Source organism: Nematolebias whitei, chromosome 9 (assembly GCF_014905685.2).
Source record: "Nematolebias whitei isolate Nwh7 chromosome 9, NemWhi1, whole genome shotgun sequence".
NCBI lineage: Eukaryota > Metazoa > Chordata > Actinopteri > Cyprinodontiformes > Rivulidae > Nematolebias > Nematolebias whitei.
In genome coordinates, this window is record NC_056506.1 from 39,824,479 (window position 1) to 39,846,875 (window position 22,397).

At 37.9% G+C, this 22,397-nt stretch overlaps 1 protein-coding gene across 1 annotated transcript in view; it reads left to right on the plus strand.

Annotated features, from left to right (window-relative positions):
- Positions 1–1,089: 1,089 nt before the first annotated feature.
- Positions 1,090–22,397, plus strand: part of lpin2 (lipin 2) — a 29,434-nt gene continuing 8,126 nt past the window's right edge. Inside the window, exons 1-15 of the mRNA XM_037682348.1 lie at positions 1,090–1,228; positions 8,663–8,863; positions 16,255–16,350; positions 16,715–17,055; positions 17,151–17,258; positions 17,367–17,493; positions 17,577–17,910; positions 17,990–18,089; positions 18,195–18,382; positions 18,671–18,764; positions 18,851–18,920; positions 19,022–19,114; positions 19,271–19,350; positions 19,600–19,747; positions 20,096–20,244. Of these exons, the coding sequence (XP_037538276.1) occupies positions 8,672–8,863; positions 16,255–16,350; positions 16,715–17,055; positions 17,151–17,258; positions 17,367–17,493; positions 17,577–17,910; positions 17,990–18,089; positions 18,195–18,382; positions 18,671–18,764; positions 18,851–18,920; positions 19,022–19,114; positions 19,271–19,350; positions 19,600–19,747; positions 20,096–20,244 (2,120 nt within the window). The 5' untranslated portion in view covers positions 1,090–1,228; positions 8,663–8,671. The remainder of the gene's footprint in view (positions 1,229–8,662; positions 8,864–16,254; positions 16,351–16,714; positions 17,056–17,150; positions 17,259–17,366; positions 17,494–17,576; positions 17,911–17,989; positions 18,090–18,194; positions 18,383–18,670; positions 18,765–18,850; positions 18,921–19,021; positions 19,115–19,270; positions 19,351–19,599; positions 19,748–20,095; positions 20,245–22,397) is intronic.

A 22,397-nucleotide genomic window follows, 5' to 3' on the forward strand; every position in this document is an offset into this window, starting at 1 on the left:
TTCAAAGTAATGTCCTATTGTCATTACCAGAAAACTTGCTTTGGTCTAAAATTGAAATGTTGGAGGACAAATGGTGTCCTCTTTATTTCTGGGTCCATTCATTTGATGCTCAAAATGGAAACACAAACTTAATGATCAAATCTGTTTTTTTCAGTTAGAATTTATTTTATATTGTGCCAGAATTTTTGTGTTTATTTATTTTATTATTTTGTCTAAATTAAGACATTTTAAGAATAAGGTAAGGAAGTTATATTGGAATAAAAATGTAAAAAATGGGTGTTTTGATGCTTTTCTACTTTTTAATGTGTCACCCAAGCAATTTATTTATCCCAGAAATATGCCATGCAGCATATTTCAAAAAGATGCACAACCAACCAAAATAAAATATTGATGGAGAAAAATAAAATAAAGTACAATGACAACATGGTCAAAATAAAGATGACCAGGGTGACCACAATAAATCACACTGGTTTCATAAAGCTGCAAAACAAATTAAATGTCACCTAAATTAAATGAACAGCCCCACTTGGAGCTATAAATATATGAAGCACAAAGCAAACTGAAAAAAAAAATACCCTAATAAAATCAAGATACAATTAAAAACTGTCAACAAAATAGTGAAATAATGAGTTTTAAGCACAGAATGGCATAAGAAGTCATAAAAAAATATATGCTGAACAACAATTAACATGTAGAGAAGAGTAACAAAGTGATGCATATCCATGATATAATTATCAGGAAAATAGGGAAAGTCACATTCTGACCTAAAAGAAGCGCAAAGATTTAGAAAATGCTACAGAGAAATTAAAAATATTGGTAAAAGTTTGAAATTTTCTGGTGGCGGACATATTTGTGAGGAGTAGGTCACGTGACCACTCTAGACTTGACTGTTAGGAACGCAGTCACGTGAAATGTAACGTAGCATTTCTATATCGTATTTCACCTGAATTGTTTATACAGATATTTTAGACTGTGTGAAGAATTAATTTACTGCAGGGACATTAGGCCACCCAGGCAGCTGTGTGGGTGCTCCGCCACTGTGCGGCTCTCCGTCCCATCAGCTTCTTCTGCAGCCAGGCAGCCGAGCTACAACACCAGTCGGTCACGGTGGTCCAGGCAGGGACACGTCAGGAGGCTTCAGAGGAGTTTCACAGACTAGATTATGGGGACTCGCTGAAGACCGTTCACCCTACTTCATTAGGCAGCTTTCCACTGAAGTAACCGAAAGGTAAAGGAGGTATTGAAAAGATGTTTTCAACTTGTTTAATCCGTCCGCATCTGCCTTTAATCGTGTCTCTGGATTTACCATCGGCTAATGTTAGCTAGCATGTAAGCTGGCTAGCATTTTAGCTTCAGTGGGGTTAGCTAGCTGAGGAGCGAAGATATATCGGATAGGAAACTTCTCCGTCGCATTTTTTGAATGGACATGTATGAATGGCTTAATGGCTGTCTTGCTCGTTGACGTTTCATCGTTTGGCGGTTATCGGTACCGTCAGTCTAACCGAGCTAGCTGACAGAGCTAGCCGAGCCCCTTTCATCTGTCTGGGATTTTCCATTTAATTATCAAGACTTGAGTGTGTTCAGCTGATCTACACAGTCATTTCGTTTTCATTTTCTCTTTTTAATATTTCCGCCATGAGAGCTGAGCTGGTGACGTTACATTCACGAAGTGATTTTACTCTCGTGTGATGTCTCAAACTTTTATGTTTTTGCCCAAAGAGCTTAATTTATTGTTAGAACTAGCAAGACTGTCCCGAAGAGCAGACTTCACACCACCCAGCCTGTAAGTGATACAGTTGTCTTGGTTAATAATAGAAAACGACTTTTGTTTGAACTGAATTGTTGTGTATTCGAAGTTTGAAATCCAGGGTTTCCAGTCATTTAAAGGCAATTTTAAAGCTGATTTTTGCATGTACCTGTGAAGTGCATTAGCGCCTTAAATTAAGCTTCTAAATGTACTGTTTTAATTGCTCATTGCAGTATTTTTGCTTAAAACTTTGGAATTAAGTGTTTGTATCAACCCTGCCTGTCCATGAACCACTGGACATATTTTAATGAAAATGCAGAAAGTAATTGGTTTTGCAGTCAAGCTAATTGAATATGGCTGCCATGGCTAATCAACATTAGCCAACATTACTTTAATTCTGTCATTTTTACAATTTTTTAACCAAAACTGGTTGTAGTAGCAGGGAGTTTCTCTTAACAAAATATCTTGTGAACCATTTGATTACAAAAAAATACAACTACTCAGTAATATTGTATATAGTTGTATCTATACAAGTGATTAACTTTGGGGCCAACCCAGTTCAGCATGGTCTCCACAGCTGATGGACATTAGTCAACACAGAAATGGCCATATGTTGCTAACAGACCACACAAGAGCTCATAATTTTGCACAAGCGTGCATTAACGTCATTTACAAGGTTTGACCCAATCAGTTTTAACTCCGTCATCTTTCAACATAAAATGGTCTCTCAGTTTAAATTTTGACATGAAAGGCAGCTAGCGATATGCATTCCTTCAAGAAGTGCTAGGTCATTAATTATTAAAATAGAGTTAATGCAATGATTTACCACTGAATTCCTTTGATGTTTCGGTTAATTATGGACATATTTATTCTTTATTAAAAGCTGCCTTGAATCCAATACCGTATTAAGCTGATAATAATCACATTTCTCAGTGAGTTAGGAACCCCCACTCCCCCAAAAAATACAGAACTAAATATTTTTTTTATAATTTCTGTGTTTTCTTAATCGTCACAATCCGTGTACTCGAATCTTTACTGCTGGCAGACCCTTGATAAAGTTTGATAAGCTGTACCTGTGTTTGCCAGGTATATTTCCATCTGTTTCTCAATCCTGGTCCTCGGGGCACACTTTCTTGCATATTTTATAGTTACTTGCTTTAACACCTGATCCACAAGAATCTTCAGTGTGCCAGAAGTTTTGCAGAAGCATATGAATGTGTGAAACTTAAAAAATGAAATGACAAGGCATTGTGCAACCTGTGCTGCTGCTGTTGGTCACTTCTGCCACTCAAGCTTCCTGAGGAGTTGGGCAAGAGTTGAATTTAAAGCTATACACTAAAGTAACTTTTATATTTGTGTCTCTTGGCTAAAAGACTCATGGTTGAGACAGTGAGTTGAACATAAATTTAAAAAGGGGTTAAATATCTCTCTAAGAGACTAAAACTCTTTTTCTCTCAGATGAGGCCAGAATTGTTCATGCGCCAGAATAAACATTTGGACTTTGACCATTTCTGCTTTGTGAATCATTATAGTCCCAGCAGCCAGGCATTTTTTTGTACACAGTTGGGGGGGAAATATTGTCATTTTGATGAATAATGAGGGTTTTGTAGCCCCACAAATGTGGAAAAAATTCAAATCAACAGAGCCTTCCCAAGTTTGCCAAAGTTTGTTTCCCACATAATGAGATGAGTGATTTTCTTGCAGTTTTGTTCAGCCTCCTGCTTGGAGTAGTGTAACATGAACCTTGTGTTGTCTTGCTTTTCCAGCTCGGTCACAGTACTGATTCTTTTTGTCATCAAGCCAATGCAGTTGTGCTTTGGATTACTCCAAATAAAAACTATAGTTATGTCAAATGAAAAGTATATCATGACACATGCATGCTCTCTCTCATTTTACTGCCTAAGTTTGTAGTGAAAGGATCTTGTTGGTTGATGTTTCAGTTGTTCATTTTATAATTGTGTATACTTTTAGGTGCTGTAATTGTTCTTTCCCCTGATATTTTATTTTCTGTATGGAAAGATTTCACCTGTTTAATATGACTCTTGTAGCAGTCAGAACTGGCCTCAGCACTGGAAGAAAAACAAACCCACAGTTCCCAACTCTGTGTTTTTCTTTGGTGATGTTTACAAAAGACTGAGCAGATGGGACAGCCGGACTAAGGCCCTTTGTGGAAGAGTTTCTTGTTTTATTTTTTTTAATCTGAGGCCATCACTAAGGATACAAAGCAGTCAGGCGAATACTAATGGGCAGTTTAGGGCTAACTTTTAAACAATATAAGCATGTTTTGTCAATACTACTTTGATTTGCTGTCTCATAAGTAGACAATTTATCTACTAGGGATTTGGGATGTATTTAGGCATGCACTGACATTAAATGTACAGTAATCCTGATGGTGATTAGGCTTCTGGTATTTACAGTTTTCTACCTGGTTTGTAATCTCATGCTCAGAATGTCAGGGAGTTCAATAATCAGTAACTGAAAACGAGTCCAGCACCCTCAGGTTGATTTCAGCAGCCCAGTGTCATTAACCTCCTATCTCCTCCTCTCCTCTCTGTGTTAAGTCGTGCACAATAACACGCATGCACAGTAAAGATTGTAATGTACATGTGACTTACAGTACAAGAACACCACATGGAAGAGAGGACTACCGGTACTTGTTTTATGTCTCTCCCCTCTGGCCAGCTTTTAGTCTTATCAGGGGAAAACATTGCAAAGCGTTTCAGAGGAAATAGCTTTTTCTTATCAGCCATGCGCTGCCATCGTGAATATGTTGTCCCATTGGCTGACATCTTTGTGCCCCGTCAGCTAATTGGACGAGCAGAAGTACGCATTCAGAATAAAAAAAAATACTCAGAAAGATGGCAAAGTTTATGGCAGTATTGACCAATCGTCATTTGTTCCCGATAGCGTATCTGTATTTACCTCTGGGATGGTTATTCCAACGTGATTAGTGGAGCTTGTGTTTGAATTAAGATTCAGGATGGCAGGGAGACATCATAGTCAAAATTCAAGGGCAGAACTTGTCAGGCCCCGTAGAGTATCCAAAGGTGGGTAAAGGCCTGATGTTCCACTTACTGTGATGAAGAGACAGAGATCATGGAACAGGGAGCTTCTGGGAAGCAACACAGAGGACAACACAGACAACAGTGAACAGGATGAGTCCTCCTCTTTGAGGTCATCTTGGTCCTTGGTGAGTCAGAAATAACATTTTTTTTTTTTAACTGCTCACATTTTAAGGTAAAATGCTGGAGGTCCAAATATTGTTGAGTTTGCCAAGTTTCTTAACGTAGTGTTGCAAAACCTAGAGCTTTGGTGGTGCCTGTTTTAAAGCCTTAATTAATATTTTTTGGGTGAGGTGTCATGTGATGGAAACAGGTGAAGCACATTTTTCATGTCTGTGTAAACCTTTGAGATAACAGGTTCCTCATTACTTTGTAAGGAATTATATGTGAAATATTATTTTTTACCTTAAATGGCTTGATTTTTGAACCTATGTTTAAGTTAAGGGAAACTGTTTTCCAACTGTAAAATTACTTTGACCCGTGTGTCAAAATGAAACTGATGTGCAGCTTGTTGTATTGCTTGTGTAACGTCAAAACAGTTGTCAGTTTCTGATACAGTAACCTTTTTCATCAGTGCACTGGTTTATTTTGATGACGACGTACGTGCGTGTGTGTGTCAGAGAGAGACTCAAAAACATGTTTTAGCTCTGATGTCCTTGTCAAATCAGAATATTGACAATTCTTAGTCCCTCTAATCTCAGAATGTCATGAGGTAAGAAGCTGAACTTATTTCCACACCTGAAAATCAATTGTGTTCAGAAGTTACAGCAGACAATTTGTTCTGAAATTTTTCTGAACATTCTTCGCACATTTTTGTTATCTGCATTAGTGTGCGTGCTCATCATAAAAAAAAAAGATTGAGGAAGTGAAAGGTAGTACCGTATATATCTAGAATGCTGTGGGCGATGATGTGGGGACATGCCATCTACTAAGAGTAAGACAAAAATGTATTTTCCCCCAAGCACATCAATGATGGATGAGGCTGTTTCAAAATTCTTTGATGATATTGCATGTAGTTGAATGTACTTGAGGTAAAAGCAAGAATGGATGAGAAAAACAAGTGGCAATCCTACAGGCATACATACTCGATAACTTGCAGTACATGTCGTGTCACTCACTTGGGTATCAACCTTTTAAAACTACTATTTACAATGGTGCTTGAAAGTTTGTGAACCCTTTAGAATTTTCTATATTTCTGCATAAATAGGACCTAAAACATCATCAGACTTTCACACAAGTCCTAAAAGTAGATAGAGAACCCAGTTAAAGAAACGAGATAAAAACATTATACATGGTCATTTATTTGTGAATAGCAAAAGTATGTGACTGTAGGATTTGCAGTTAATTTGATGGTGAAATTAGAGTCAGGTGTTTTTCAATCAATGGGACGATGATCATGTGCCAGTGGGCATCCTGTTTGATTTAAAGAACAGGGATCTATCAAAGTCTGCTCTTCACAACATGTTTGTTGAAGTGTATCATGGCACAAACAAAGGAGATTTTTGAGGACCTCAAAAAAAAAATTGATGCTTATCAGGCTGGAAAAGCTTACAAAACCATCTCTAAAGAGTTTGGACTCCACCAATCCACAGTCAGACAGACTGTACAAATGGAGGAAATTCAAGACCATTGTTTCCCTCCCCAGGAGTGGTGGACCAACAAGACCACTCCAAGAGTAAGGCGTGGAATAGTCGGCAAGGTCACAAAGGACCCCCAGGGTAACTTCTAAGCAACTGAAGGCCTCTCACACATTGACGGTTGTTAATGTTTATGAGTCCACCATCAGGAGAACACTGAACAGCATTGGTGTGCATGGCAGGATCGCAAGGAGAAAGCCACTCCTCTCCAAAAAGAACATGGCTGCTCATCTGCAGTTTGCTAAAGATCACATGGACAAGCCAGAAGGCTGTTGGAAGAATGTTTTGCTGACGGATGAGACTAAATTTAAGTTTTTGGTTTCAGTGAAAAGTGTTGTGTTTGGTGAAAAGAAAACAGCATTCCTGCATAACCTTGTCACATCTGTGAAATGTGGCGGTAGTATTATGGTTTGGGCCTGTTTTGCTGCATCTGGACCCTGATGGTTTGCCATCACTGTTGGAACTAAATTCTGAATTATATCAGAATTCTAAAGGAAAATGTCAAACCATCTGTCCATGAACTGAATCTCAAGATTCGAGAAGGTGGGTCATGCAGCAAGACAATGACTCTAAGCACACAAGTTGTTCTACCAAAGAATGGTTACTTAATCCAATCCAGATGTTTTAGAAGGACCTGAAACGAGCAGTTAATGTGAGGAAACCCACAAACATCTCAGAGCTGAAGTTGTTCTGCACAGAGGAATGGGATAAAATTCCTCCAAGTTGGAGTGCAGGACTAATCAACAGTTACTGGAAACGTTGCAGGAAGAGAAGAGACATTGAAAGCAAAAATTCACATACTTTTGCCACTTACAAATATATGTAATATCAGATAATTTTCCTCAATAAATAAATGACCAAGTATAATATTTTTGTCTTTGTTTAACAGGGTTCTCTTTATCTACTTTTAAGACTTGTGTGGCAATCTGCTGTTTTAAGTCATATTTATGCAGAAATATATATACAAACTTTCAAGCACCACTGTACTGTATAATAAAACACATTTGGCTACCCCTCAGCTATGAGCTTAGATGAAAAAGATTATGTACAGGTGTCTTAAAATACTTACAAAGTCAGATTTTGGCAATCTTTTCCTCTGTCCGGGGTCTGTGGGAGGAAACCGGAGTACCTGGAGAAATGCATGCACAGAGAGAACATGCAAACTCCACCCAGAAAGGTCCCCAGCCAGGATTCGATCCAGTGACCTTCTGGCTAAGAGGCGGCAGCTCTACCAACTGCGCCACCATGTTGTCCCCATTTTACACATGTATGGAAATTTAAGATATTAAAATGTTTTTTGTAAGTTCAGACTGGGTTTGTACATGTCTGGTTGCAGTTAAAATATTTTAGAGTAAAACATTCCTTATTTCATGTAAATATGAGTACATATTTCATCTGCTCATCAACTTGCATTGTGGGAATATTTCATTTTTGATAGTGCCACCCTTGAAAAAATATTCTCTGGACCTACAGTCCATCCCTCTGAATTCTCTTTTAGTGCTCTCATGTCAGCACAGTCATTGAGAGATAGGAGCATTTCAAGTTGTTTAAGCGTGATGAAGTCAACAGGGGAATGTGTTTACTGACCCCATTAAAATTTAGACCCTGACCCCAACAAACTAAAACCATGTTTGTGAAGTTAATGGTTACCCACAGCAAGCTTTGTTATAGAGGTCGCCAGAAAGCAATACAGCTTGTATAATTTTTGTACAGTCGTCTCTAACTTATTAGCCTCGCAGAAAAGGGAATTTACAGCCTAACAAAATATTCCTTCCAAAGGTTTAATATTGTGAAAATGTTTAATGCTCATTGCCTTTTTTTTTTTTTGCAAAGCAGGTATGGCTGAAGTTTGATGTAGTTAGCTGAGAGTTGATGATGTAAACAGAAAGTCAGCTGCTTCCATTAGAGCAGAGCAGAGGTTCTCTGTGTTAGGTTGTTTCATTGTTTAGGTCCAGACATTTGCTCTTTTGTTTGAATTCCACTCATGGGATAGTGACCAGTGATGGCATCACAGTGGCTCTGTAGCAGTCCCAAGTTTGGAGATAACATACACTGTAGGATAAATGGACGACCTAAGAAATGAAAGCACAAGATCAATAAAACAAACTGTTTTGAAGAGCATATAAAAAAAGCTAAACAGGGCAATGGGCAAAGGAGGGAAAAAAAAGATTTCTTAACATTCACAGACAAAACGTTTTTCCTTTCTCTTTTTTCAGGCGGACACCATGAACTACGTGGGACAGCTAGCAGGACAGGTTCTAGTAACCGTCAAAGAACTGTACAAAGGCATCAATCAGGCCACTTTGTCCGGCTGTATTGATGTTGTGGTAGTCCGCCAGAGAGATGGCACATATCAATGTTCACCATTTCATGTGCGCTTTGGCAAGCTGGGTGTACTCCGCTCCAAAGAAAAAGTAGTAAGTTGAGTTTTGAAGTTTTAGTCTTGTTTTGTAATTGTTTGTGAACTGATAAACTGGCAAAATGCCTTTCGGAGGAGTATATTTCAAAGCCAGGTATCTTGAGAAAAATGCAAAATGGCTGACGAACATAAATTTGACTAGGACTGACACAAGACCTATTGCATTTAATAAGTGTCTGCCTTTATACAATTAACTGTATGGCCAGTATCATGTCACGTAAACTTGATTTACTTTCACATGTTCACTTCCACGATAAAACATGTTTTGATGAGGTTTTATTGGCATCAAAATCATTTTTATTATTAGATCAACTAAAGGCTTGCAATAAATTTTAATTTTTGATACACTATAAAACCCAGTTATTTCTAGATCTGTTAATTTTGTACTAGTGAGGTTGTTTAAAAGTGCACAATTACTATTAAAAAAAAACATTTGATCTTTGGCTCTTATACATCAATCACGATTCATTTTTATTTTGATTACGAGTTAAAAACAAGTTGTTTTTTTTTTTTACTAAGAAAAATACATGGGCAGAGTTCATTTAAAAATATTCTTTGTTCTTTAATACAGATTTTATTTAAAAATTAACACTTTAATAATCCACCCATTTTACCCACTTCTTCCTTTCTCGGTTGAGGGGGTCGCTGGTGCCCATGTCCAGATGACATTGTACAAGAGGTGGGATACGCACTGGGCAGGTTACAAGTTCTTCACAAGGCCACATAAAGATTATAAACAGGCAAATAACAAAAATAACATTTGTAATCAGCTCTTTTAGAATGAAACGGTTCAGAAATGTTTCATCTAAAGCCTCCAGGCAAAAGCTTTTTATTTGCTGTTGACACAGGGAAAGTGACACTGACACATGCTCCTTTTTGTCGAGATTAGGAATAATTTCACATGGTCATGAGCTAATAATGCCCACTTACTAAAATCTGAACAGTTGTTTACTACTACTACTACTACTTGGTGTATATACGATGTAGCTGTGACTTGCAAAATGTTATCCTCTTTCCTAATCTGTCAAAATACTGATCAGGTTTTACATTTTTCTGCCAAAACTTGAACCAGATGGCAGTACACCAAGGATGTGAGAGCAGTCCTATTTTTGTATGACACCGCAATAGAACCATCCCCCCCCCCCCCCCCCACTAAAATCAGTAAAAAAAAATGATCAAACAAATGTGACCCTAATGTTGATCAGAATATCCTGATGCATGCGTTGATCAGAATATTTCTAATATATATTTTGTTAATAAGTCTGCAGCTCTAATTAGTGATAGAGCTGGCTTGGAAAATTTCAGTCTTGACTAGGGGTGTAACAATACATAGATTTAAATCAATGCATCGATTAAATGATTAATGATTCAATTATATTGTGGCAAAACTAAAATATCGATTCATATCGTCATCTTTAAAATGCGCTTTTATTTTGAAATTCCCAAGGCACGTCTGTGTCACCATTTCCGTGCACGGCTGCGCTCTGCGGCCGCCTCAGCAACATGGCAGACGAGTCAGAAAACGCAGATAATGAAATCCACTCTCCTGCTGGATTTAAATCAACACTGTGGAAATATTTTGGATTCCAACAGAAGGACGGCTCAACAGAAAAAACTCATGCCGTATGCAACAGGTGCCAGTGTGAGTTAAAATACTCGGGGAAACAACAAATTTGGTCGCTCACCTGAAGATGAAACGTGACATTGATAGCCATGTTATGTATGCTCAATATCCATTTTTGTTTCTTTATAACTGAAAGGTAATCAGGACACTTTTAAGTTAACTGGTTTAAAAAATGCACTTAAACATGAGAAATGTGAGACTATACTGAACAGGTCATTTATTTTTATTTTTTCATTAATTAAGAAAAAAATTATGCCTTGTGCCTGTAATAACAGAAATAAATGGTTAAATCATATTTGAATTGTTTTTGTAAATGTATTTATATGTAAATGAGATGGGCATTTGATACTGCAATATATCGATGGCAGACTTGTGAATAGAATGGAAATCGTATCTTGACAGACTTTGAGATATCGAGAAAAATCGTATCGTCATACAAACAAATCAATATATCGTATCGTGGTAAAGCTGGTGATTTATGCCCCTAGTCTTGACTTGCATTAACATTTGTGCTCTTCAAATGCAGAAGCCTAAACTATACCTTTTTTGTTGTTCTGAAAAGCCACTTTATGTACAATAATTAATATCTCCCCTAAGGTGTCATCACACTAACCTGTAATTAAACTGCTCTTTCTTGCACTCAGTCCAGAAAAATAAGATGTCACAATTTTATTGTGATTAGTAGTTCACAGTTGTATAATTAATTATTTCTGATCAGAAAGATCACGAACTATGACTCACTCAAACTCTTTAGTGTTTGCAGAACGGAGGCGTGTGATGTTCCATTTCTTTTTCAGTAATAGTAGGTGTTGCTATTTATATTCTTGCCTAGAGATAGTCTATTTAATCATGGTTCTGGAGCGGCCATGTTATTTTTAGCGCTCACATCTCACTTGAGTAAAGAGAAAATCTACTTCTGAAGTGCTTTGGCCTATTTGTTGGGAAGAGATGGCAGAATAATGTAACTTATCAATAGGAGAAATTAGAACTGATAATTATTATTCTTATTTGGTGAATCTTCACCAGCAAACTGATGGTTATGGATAAAAGTATGAATTTAATTTAAGATTTGTAAGAGGAACCTGCTTTATATAGAATCTTGGTTATTTAAAAAATGATAAAAAAAAATTGTAAACCAGAGAAGCTAACATTTTGTGGTGCACTGACACTCTATAAACACCTACCTGGAATGCTGATGAGTTGGGGGAGAAGAATGAATGAATGGTTTCTATGACAACGGCGCTACAACTTGGATTTGTGGGGGAGGAGGAAGAAACTGGGAGATAGGCTAAGAATAAAGGGAGAAGAGCTGTTTTAAACATGTGCCCATAAAAACTATTAGATCGGCGAGGGCTGCTGCTTTTTATTTATAAACATTCAGCTAAGTTACTAGTTCACATAAACAATATGTTTGTTCCTGAAATGAACAACTGAATTCCAACTACTAACATGACTAAGTAAGTAAGTAAGTAAGTAAACTTTATTTATATAGCACTTATCATAGATACAATCACAAAGTGCTGTACAACAATAAAAAATAAAAGCTTAAAATGAAATAAAATAATAACAACTCATTAATAAAAACAGTAAAAACAGCTGGAAAAAACAGTAAAACATTTAACTAAAAGCTTGACGAAATAAAAATGTCTTAAGCTGCGTTTTAAAAGAATCAACAGAGTCGTTCACACGGAGAGACAGGGGCAGGGCATTCCACAGACGGGGGGCTACGGCCTGAAAGGACAGGTCACCCCGAGTTTTAAACCGGGTCTTAGGAACCTTAAGAAGGTTCAGCGCTGAAGACCGAAGGGTGCGGGCTGGAGAATAAGGAAACAACATTTCAGTAATGTATTGGGGGGCCTGTCCATTTAAAGCTCTAAAAGTCAAAACTAAGATTTTAAAATTAATTCTAAATTCAACAGGCAGCCAATGAAGAGAAGATAAAACTGGTGTAATGTGAGCCCTTCTGTTAGTTCCTGTTAAAAGCCTCGCAGCAGAGTTCTGGACCAACTGGAGACGAGCGACGGCAGTTTTGTTAAAACAAGTAAAAAGGGAATTACAATAATCTAAACGAGAAGAAATAAAAGCATGAATAATCATCTCCAGGTCAGATCTGGATAACATTGCCCTTAGTTTAGAAATGTTTCTCAGATGATAAAAGCAGTTTTTTACCAGAAGCTTTGAATGTTTGTCCAAAGACATGGACTGGTCGAACAGAACACCGAGGTTTCTGAGGTTCGGCTGAGAAGAGGAGCCCAGAGAACCGAGGTGTTGTTTAATCCAAGGAACTTTCTGTTCAGGGGCAATGATCAGGGTTTCCGTCTTGTTAGAATTCAACTGAAGGCAGTTGTTAGCTAACCACGCCTTAATATGTGAAACACAGTTTACTAATTCAGCTAACTTATGTAATTCTGAGTCATAAAAGGAACAGTACAGTTGAATATCATCAGCATAGAGATGGTAAGACACATTTCTGAAGCTACTGATAATCTTTCCCAGGGGGGTGATGTACAGAAGGAACAGAATAGGACCCAACACTGAACCCTGAGGAACACCATTCAGTAACGGAGTGGTCTTAGGCTGTATGTTATTAACAAACATTGAAAAGGTTCTGTTGCTCAGATAAGAAGAAAACCACTTAAGAACAGTTCCAGAAAATCCCATCTCATGTTGCAGTCGATGTATCATTATTTTGTGGTCGACTGTGTCAAAAGCTGATGATAGATCCAATAAAATCAAAGCACTGCTCTGACCAGAGTCTGCAGCCATCAATATGTCATTGGAGACTTTTAATAAGGCAGTTTCAGTGGAGTGCATCTTGCGGAAACCAGATTGAAACTTATCAAGAATATTATTATTTTGCAAGAAAGTAGTCATCTGCCCAGCCACTAACTTCTCCAGAATTTTGGTGAGAAAAGGTATTTTTGATATTGGCCTGTAGTTGCAGAGCTCAGTGGGGTCCAAGTTGGGCTTTTTCAAGATCGGATTTAAAATCGTTTGTTTCAAGACTAAAACCAAGGAGCTGTCCAAAGACACCAGAGACAAAATTGTAGACCTCCACAAGGCTGGAAAGAGCTACGGGGCAATTGCCAAGCAGCTTGGTGAAACGAGATCAACTGCTGAAGCAATTATTAGAACATGGAAGAAGCTGAACATGACTGTCAATCTCCCTTGGACTGGGGCTCCATGCAAGATCTCACCTCGTGGCGTGTCACTGATCCTATGAAAGGTGAGGAATCAGCCCAGAACTACACGGGAGGAGCTGGTCAATGACCTGAAGAGAGCTGGCACCACTGTTTCCAAGGTTACTGTGGGTAATACACTAAGACGTCGTAGTTTAAAATCATGCATGGCCCGGAAGGTTCCCCTGCTTAAATCAGCACACGTCCAGGCCCGTCATAAGTTTGCCCATGACCATTTGGATGATCCAGAGGAGTCACGGGAGAAATGTGGTCGGATGGGACCAAAATAGAACTTTTTGGTCTTAATTCCACTCGCCTCAGTTAGAGCATTGAAGACGGGTGGTGGCTGGGTATTCCAACATGACAGTGATCCGAAGCACACAACCAGGAGAACCAAGGAGTGGCTCCGTAAGAAGCATATCAAGGTTCTGGAGTGGCCTAACCAGTCTCCAGACCTAAACCCTATAGAAAATCTTTGGAGGGAGCTCAAACTCTGTGTTTCTCAGCGACAGCCCAGAAACCTGGCTGATCTAAAGAAGATCTGTGTGGAGGAATGGAACAAAATCTCTGCTGCAGTGTGTGCAGACCTGGTGAAAAACTACAGGAAACCTTTGACCTCTGTAACTACAAACAAAGGCTACTGTACCAAATAACATTTATTTTCACAGGTGTTCAAATATTCATTTGCAGCAGTAACACAACTCAATTATTTAAAAATCATACATTTGTGATTTCCAGATTTTTTTCAATTTTTTTTTATTTTTAGATTATGTCTCTCACAGTAGACTTACACCTAAGATGAAAATATCAGAGCCCTCCATGATTTCTAAGTGTGAGAACTTGCAAAGTCACAGGGTGTTCAAATACTTATTTTCCTCACTGTTGGTTAAAAGTGTCAAAGCTGGTGTCCTAATTTTAAAGGACCGTTGGTGTGAAACCTGCACAACTCAGCCACTCATGAGTGTGACCTCTTACTGAGTGGAAGAAGAGGGCCTTCATTTGTTCTGTCTTTATTAAAAGGATTTTGAAATTCTCAGCCACTACCACCTCACAAGTTCCCCCGAGCCACTGTGAAGGGATGAAATTACATCTTAACGTTGCAGAGAAACTGTACCTAGAGCCAAGTAGAACAACACGTGGAAAATTACAACATAAATTACATGCAAGGAGGAGAGAACAGATTATTCTGGTGGCCACTGGTTTCAGATTATTCATCAACCTTTATTTATACAGGTAAATCCCATTGAGCCTCGAGGATTATTAGTGATGTGGTGTAGGGTTGCAAAGCACTTGTGGGTCAAAGTCCTCTGTAGTCACTGCCAGCCATTACCTTTTTTTTATCCTTCTGGTGTTGAATTTCTGAGTGAGCTTCAGTGAACTGGGAGGATTTACAAAACTGAAACTCGGAAGATTCAAATGCATATTAGGGTTCGTAAAACCTTGAACAGGGAACGCACTAGTTTGGCATTTATAAATAAAAGGCTCAATTATGCAAACACCGTTGTCCGCATGATTTTCTGAAACATGAAAAAAGTTAGTAAATTTTATTGAAAAATGACAGAAAATATATTTCTTTTGATTTTGACTGGCATCTGGTCTTCCTGCACAATGATAATCTTCTCACTTACACTTTATTTTTCCAAGTGCAAACACATCTCAAGTGAACTGTGACGGCTCAGATTACATGCACATGCTGCTTATGAAAAAAGGACACACAAAAACATTTAATATGCTTTATTTTATGTATGGATCAAACTACTGCTTGCTAATTATACGCAGGCTCTTTTGAGTTTTGTTTTTGTCAATAATTGCATTGAGGAGATGGACAGCAAGGTAATGTTTTTACTGTCAAAATAGTAGTAATTTAAAAAAAATATTTTATCACAAAGGTCTTAGTTTTTTTATAGGAAACATTGATTTGCTCTGTATTTAAAAATAAAAGTTTTTATTTATTCTAATTTATTGCTTTAAAAAGGTTCATTTATGGGAATGGTGCAGAACTTGGAGAATGTGAGCCTGTGATTTGCAGGTTGCCGGTTTGAATCCCCCTGACAGTTGCATTAAAATGTGGGTGAGAAAAGTGAAGCACCCACACCTACCTCTACCCTAATTTGCCTCCCTCTGGGACCTTCAGCAAAACCCTCGGGTGCCCTAGATGGCAGCTCTCTGCTCCACACATGTGGGCTGCAGTAGCTCTGTGGCCTGTGGTTGTCAGGAAGGGCATCCGGCATAAAACAATTGCCAAATCTTCAGGTGAGTCTGCTCGCTGTGGCGACCCCTGAAGAAAGGAGAAGCTGAAAGAGGATAACAAGTTTATTATACCATGTTGGCATGCCAGCAACAATGGCTATATCATGGCATTAAACCAAGTCTTCTCTGAGTAGTACTTCTACTATAAAGGGGAGATGAAATGCCAACATGTGGCCTCAAACTGGCAACCTTCAGGTCGCTGATGATGTACTCTAATCTTGTCTACCGAGTGACCATCTATTATTTTCACAAATTCATGTTAAAATATAGCAAGCTTAGTTAAATTTTAGTGTCCAGGTTGGCTCTGAGGTCTGTATCTTCTGCTGAATTTTCCAGATTGACATTGAAGTGAACGGAGAGCCTGTAGAGCTACATATGAAGCTCGGTGACAATGGAGAGGCATTTTTCGTCCAGGAAGCTGAAGAGGAGAATGTAAGCTACCAACAAGTTTGAAAATAAAATTAAACGGTTTACTATCAATAGCTTGTTGGTAAAATATGATGAATATGGTTTAAAGGAGAAACATCTCGAATAGTTTTGATTAAGTTGTCAAATTTCTAATTTGTTGTTCCCTGGCACATTTGTTATTTTTTAACAATGCTTTAAGAATGGATTTGAAAAAAAAATTAAAAGAAACGTATTAGACATTTTGTTTGACCCACTTAGGATGTCTTTACTTTAATAAAAACACAGTAATGTTGACAGCTTCCCATGTGTCATACATTTGTTACTGCAGTAACTCTTTCTTGTTTTTGCTAAAGCACTCTTTATTATTTATATCCTTGCTTTACTTTAGCAGATAGTCCCTGCCCATCTGGTTACCTCCCCCATTCCCACTGAGAGTCATCTATTTTGGATCTCAGAAATGGAACAAAGGGTGCAAAATGATCCAAATGATGACCCTGCTGACCCTGAGGACCCTCCTGCTCCCAGTAATACAGCTACAAAAAAAAAGAAAAAACGAAGAAAGAAGCACAAAGGAGACCCCCGTAGGGAAGAGCTCACCCCACCAATGTCAGTCACTTCTGCTAACTCTGTTGCTGCTACACCTGCTGCTATCTCTAACAATGGGCAAAATGATGAGATATTCGAGATGGACCTGAGCTCTGATGAAGAAGCTGCTGCACATGTCTCAAGGTATTTTCAAGTTAAATACTTGATGCTGATGTAAAACCCATTTTTGGTTATGAAGATGTTTTAATTTTATACATTTATTTCTTTTCTGGGTTTAGGTCGCCTTCGATTTCCACAATACGTGACATCGACCCCAAATTACCTGCGGCCCGACCTAGCCTTGAAGGTTATCCACTGTCTGATGGCGAATGGCCTCTAGGTGATAGGTATGTCTTGAGAGATCCAAATATAGACCAATCAGCAGGAGTGTAGTAACAACACACACACAAAATTACCTTGCTGATCTTTTTTTGTGTGTTTCTCTTTTTCTTAAGTCATGGCTTGTCTCAGACCTTTTCCCCAAAGAGTGATTCAGAACTTGTGATGAGTCCTTCAGAGAGTTTGCTCAGAGCCGAGTCCCACATGCAGTGGACCTGGGGAGAGTTTCCAGAAACAACCAGAGTAAGCACTTCTTCTCTGCAAAATTCGAAGGGGCTGTCCACATTGGATAATTGTTATGGTACTGACACCTGTTTAATTGCTAGGTCATCAAGAAAGAGAAACCAGAACCACTGAAAACGGTGACCATCACCCCTTCTGAGAGTACCCACTTTCGTGTTATCCTCAGCTCAGAGGCTATGGAGGCAGAAGACGAGACTGAAAAGGAAGATGATACTCCCTCAGTGTGTACTATAGTCAAACCTGAGCCACGCACTCCCATCACCACTGTAACATCTGATAATTCACTATCATCTGTCAGCACCTTAACCTCCGTGAGTCCTGTAACTCCCACGGAGCCCTTGGATGCCCTTACATCCAGTGTAACAACCTCCACGCCTTCAAGTAGTCAACTGACGGATTCACCTTCTAAGAAGAAAGGTATATCAGCTATCTTTTAGTTTGGTTCTGTCATTAAAATGTTTCATATCTTATTAAACCTTTCCTGTTTTAAATGCAGGAGTCCCTAAAAGGAGTCAGCACCAGGGACCTGAAGATATCTACCTTGATGACCTGAATGTACTTGAACCTGATGTGGCTGCAAGATATTTTCCCAAGAGGTTTGCTTACTCAGAAAGAACACAATTTGTTCACTCACCTACTGGATATGCTATATCGCGTTATGATCTATTGAACACTTTTCTTTCTTTTTGTGTGTGTGTTAGTGAGTTTGAGGCAACAACCAAGCATTGGATGGACTCGGAGATGCACTCTGGTTCACAATCCCCTCAGTCTGTGGGCAGTGTGGCAGCTGACAGTGGGACAGAATGTCTTTCTGACTCTGCCAGTGACCTCCCTGATGTCACTCTTTCTCTGTGTGGAGGTCTTACAGAAAATTCAGAAATATCCAAAGGTATACAATAGAAACTTTTATCTTAAAGTGTATTTTACTAAAGACAGTGTGTTGTATTACTATATACCGGTAGTTGTCCGGTTGCATTAGCTTCCTAAGGCAGCACATTTACTGTAGGTAAAGGCTTATTAATACAAAAAGATCTGATCTTTCTTGATGTTTTAGATACACTATACTTAATGCATCATGTAAGCCTGAAACTGTACAAGGACAGACAAAGTTAAATGTTTTTCAACCTCTCTAGAGTTGTAGGATAGCATTTAACATCTATTTTTTGTGTGTTTGCAGAAAAATTTATGGAACATATCATCACGTATCATGAATTTGCTGAAAATCCAGCAATTATTGATAACCCCAACCTGGTAGTAAAAATAGCAAATAGGTTTGTAACCTTGTTATTTTTAAGTACAACCAAAAAGTAAATACGTTTGGTTATTACAGTGGTTAAACATTTTAATTTCTTTTTAGGTATTATAACTGGACTCTAGCTGCACCCCTGATACTAAGTCTGCAGGCATTTCAAAAGAATTTACCGAAGGTGATTTATTTATTTTCATTTTTTTCAGTTTTTTTTTTTTTTTGGTTTATTGTAAATTGGTAATAATCTAGATTTTTCTTTGCTTTTTCTGTCTGTAATAGGCGACAGAAGAGGCCTGGGTCAAGGAAAAAATGCCAAAGAAGTCGGGTCGCTGGTGGTTCTGGCGAAAAAGGGCAGACAGTACAGTCAAGCAGGTTTGCTAATGAGATCATAAGAAGTTAAAGTGGAAATTTAATGGCCAAAGAATCTGCTCCGTTTAAAAATTTTATGTTGCATGTTAAGGTGCTGTATGGTGCTTTTCAGTCTTATTTATACCTACACTACATAACTTCTTGTTTTTTTCATTCCAGTCGGAAACCAAGCCTGAAACGAAGGAGCAGTCTCAGTCAGACGAAGGACCATCTATACCTCAGCAAAACCTGCCTTTACCGTATGTTACATTTGAAAACCAAGCCTATTACTGGTTGTAGGAAGAAGTTGGCAACAATTGTTTTATAGTGTAGCAAGAAGCTTATGAGTGAAAATAAACCAAAGCAATTTTTAAAATGTGAAGGAAGGAAAATATGCATTTTGAAGTTTGGTGTAAAACCTTTTAACCAGCATGTGCTGTTTTCACTAACATGTCACATGACAAGAACAACCTTCTAGAATAAACACACAAAGCCTCTCTGCCCTATAGACCCAAAGCAGGGGATACTTCCAGTGATGAAGAGGCGAAGGAGGTCAGAGCTGCATCCTGTCAAGAGAGGCTGCAGCAAGGAGACAGTCAGCACCATTCCAGTTCACATACATACAGGAAGTCACTGCGTCTTTCCTCTGATCAGATAGTAAGTGAATCCCTGCTGATGGATTTTCTTTCTTCTGTTTTTGTTTTACCCTAAAACTATTTTAATTGTATATTTTAAATATTGCATCTATACTTGTGTATTATTTAGATTGTCTTTGATTAGTTAATTCAACAGATTTATCAGAATTGCAAAGGGTTCATTTGATATTTTTAGAGCGCCATCTGCTGGCTGGATACAAGATGTATTGTTTTGTCTCCCTTTGCTGTCAGTAGGGGGCTGTAAAGACCTGTACCTGCATTTGTTCATTGCAGTGTAACAAAATGTTATTGTGGTGAATAAAATGGTTTGTTTCACAAAATGTCTTCATGTTTTTCTTTGCGTTTCCAGGCCAGTCTGAAATTGAAGGAAGGACCAAACGATGTGACGTTTAGCATTACTACTCAATACCAGGGCACATGCCGCTGTGAGGGAACCATCTACCTGTGGAACTGGGATGACAAAGTCATCATTTCTGACATTGATGGCACCATTACCAAGTAAGTGCTTCCGGAGGGCAGTTGCTCTGAAGTATCTCAAATAAAAATCTAAATTAAACATCTTGCACCCTGCAATTTGGATATCTTTTCTATGAATTAATGCAGATTGGTTTTTAGCACTTTTCTTTAGTTTCTTGCTCGCAACACTGTATATTATTAGAAACTTTTTATATATTTGTTGGAGCCTCTTTCACTTTAGCTTTGAAATCTTGATCTAATTAAATATCTGTAATTAAACTGATTGCACACACATCTTTGTGCAGAAATTAAAGCAACTATCATAATGGCAACACAAAAGCTGGGCCACACTATTCTATATAGTTATTGATTCCAGTTTGGTATCTTTGACTGTATTTTGAATGCATGGTGGCCAACAAGGGCTTTATATTGCTGATGTAATATAATTGTGTGAGCTCTTCTTTTTTTAAGGTGATCCCACTTATTCAAAATGCAAAAGCATTGTGTGGAAAAACCAACTGAACTACACAATTTAACTGCTGATAGAACTACTTTTAGCGTCAGTATCTTCAAATAATTGGCTCTTATTAGCCTCCCACATCCTATATGTTTTTGTGTATTCCTTAAAACTTTTATATCAGATCGTTGAGAATTCTGGGTGTAGATTTGTGCACAACATTCTTCAGGTCCTGTCAAAATATCTCAAGCAGGTTACCATACCATTCCACTTTATTTATAAAGCACTTAAAAACAGCAGCAAGGTCAACCAAAGTGCTGGTTCAAGCAGGTCGATATATGGATAATGACAGTGTTGTCTTTAATTCTTTTCCATTTTATAAACTTAGTTTTAGAATGTTCTTGCAACCGATATTTATGTTGCATGATCAAGTTTCAGCCAAGAACATCTACTAATCATATTGTATTCAGCTCAGTAATTACCAGGTACCCACGACAAAGTAAGAAGGGGGTAAAAATAAATGAATGAAAGGTTATCAGGTGTTCAGATCTAATAGCTGTTAAATACATCTCCCCTCTTCTACTGATCTTGTTAGTATGAGTTGTTGATCCTTGGTTGTTACCAAACATACTTTGCCTTGTGTCCAAATGTGCCCACTTTGTGCTAGAGGTCTTGAGGTTTGTTCAGAAGTAAATTTCACAAAACTAAAATCTGCTTCCAAGTATTCAAAGAGAAAATGTGTTCTTTTCTTGGCAAACAGTGCTTATTTATTTTATTTTGTATTTCTTCTATATTTACAGTCACTAAGATCTTGGGTGGTCTGTGATGCATTTCTTTTTTTATTATAAGTTTCTCTGAGCATTACACAATCTGACCTGAGGGAGAACCTGTTGATTCATTCACTCTTGGACAAATTGGTAACACAACTGAACGCTTTTCACTTGTGAAAAAGCGTTCTCAGTGTAGAAATTTGAACATAAAAATAATTCCCTGGTGGAATGTAAAAGTTGTTTCTTTTAGGATAGTTTTTTTTTCTTCCTGTGCATTGTGTTAAAACGCATGTGGAGGCTCCAAATCAGCAAATTGTAAAAAACATAGTTTTCTTTGCAGCTGATGATCAATTTAAGAAATGTATTCGATTAGTAATACCTGGCTGCTGCTTAACATTTTTGATTCCTTTGCTAGCATTTTAATTTTCTTTGTTTGGGCTTTATACTTTGTTAAATCTGGAGTTGTTTACCTTTATTAAAAAGTAAGGAAAAGGGGGATTACATACTTGCTAGTAGGTAAAATATTCAAAGTGCGTTGGTTTTTCCATTACCACATCTAAGCATAATCATGAACGGTGACAACCAGGTGGGAAACAAATAACCAATCTGTAGAAAACACATGAAGCATCAGCTGTACTACTTGCACACACTTGTTCACCTGCAGTAATTTCTCTAGATTTGCTGCAACATTCACACGTGGTCCTCCCTGATTTTTTTTTTTAAAGATGGCTAGGTGTAAATACTCCACAAAATATCCCAAACAAAATCAGTTTAGTTTTACACTCACAACATCCTACTACTTAAAATATATCTAGAATGCACATGGACTATAAATGCATTTGTGAAAAAATATGAACATGATTTTAAGAGTTTCCTAAAAGTCATTTGCAGATTTCTCAGTTAAATTACTGTCGACTCCTTTAAGTTCACATTCCAAAAGCATTTATCAAAAGCAGAGTTCAGTTCTG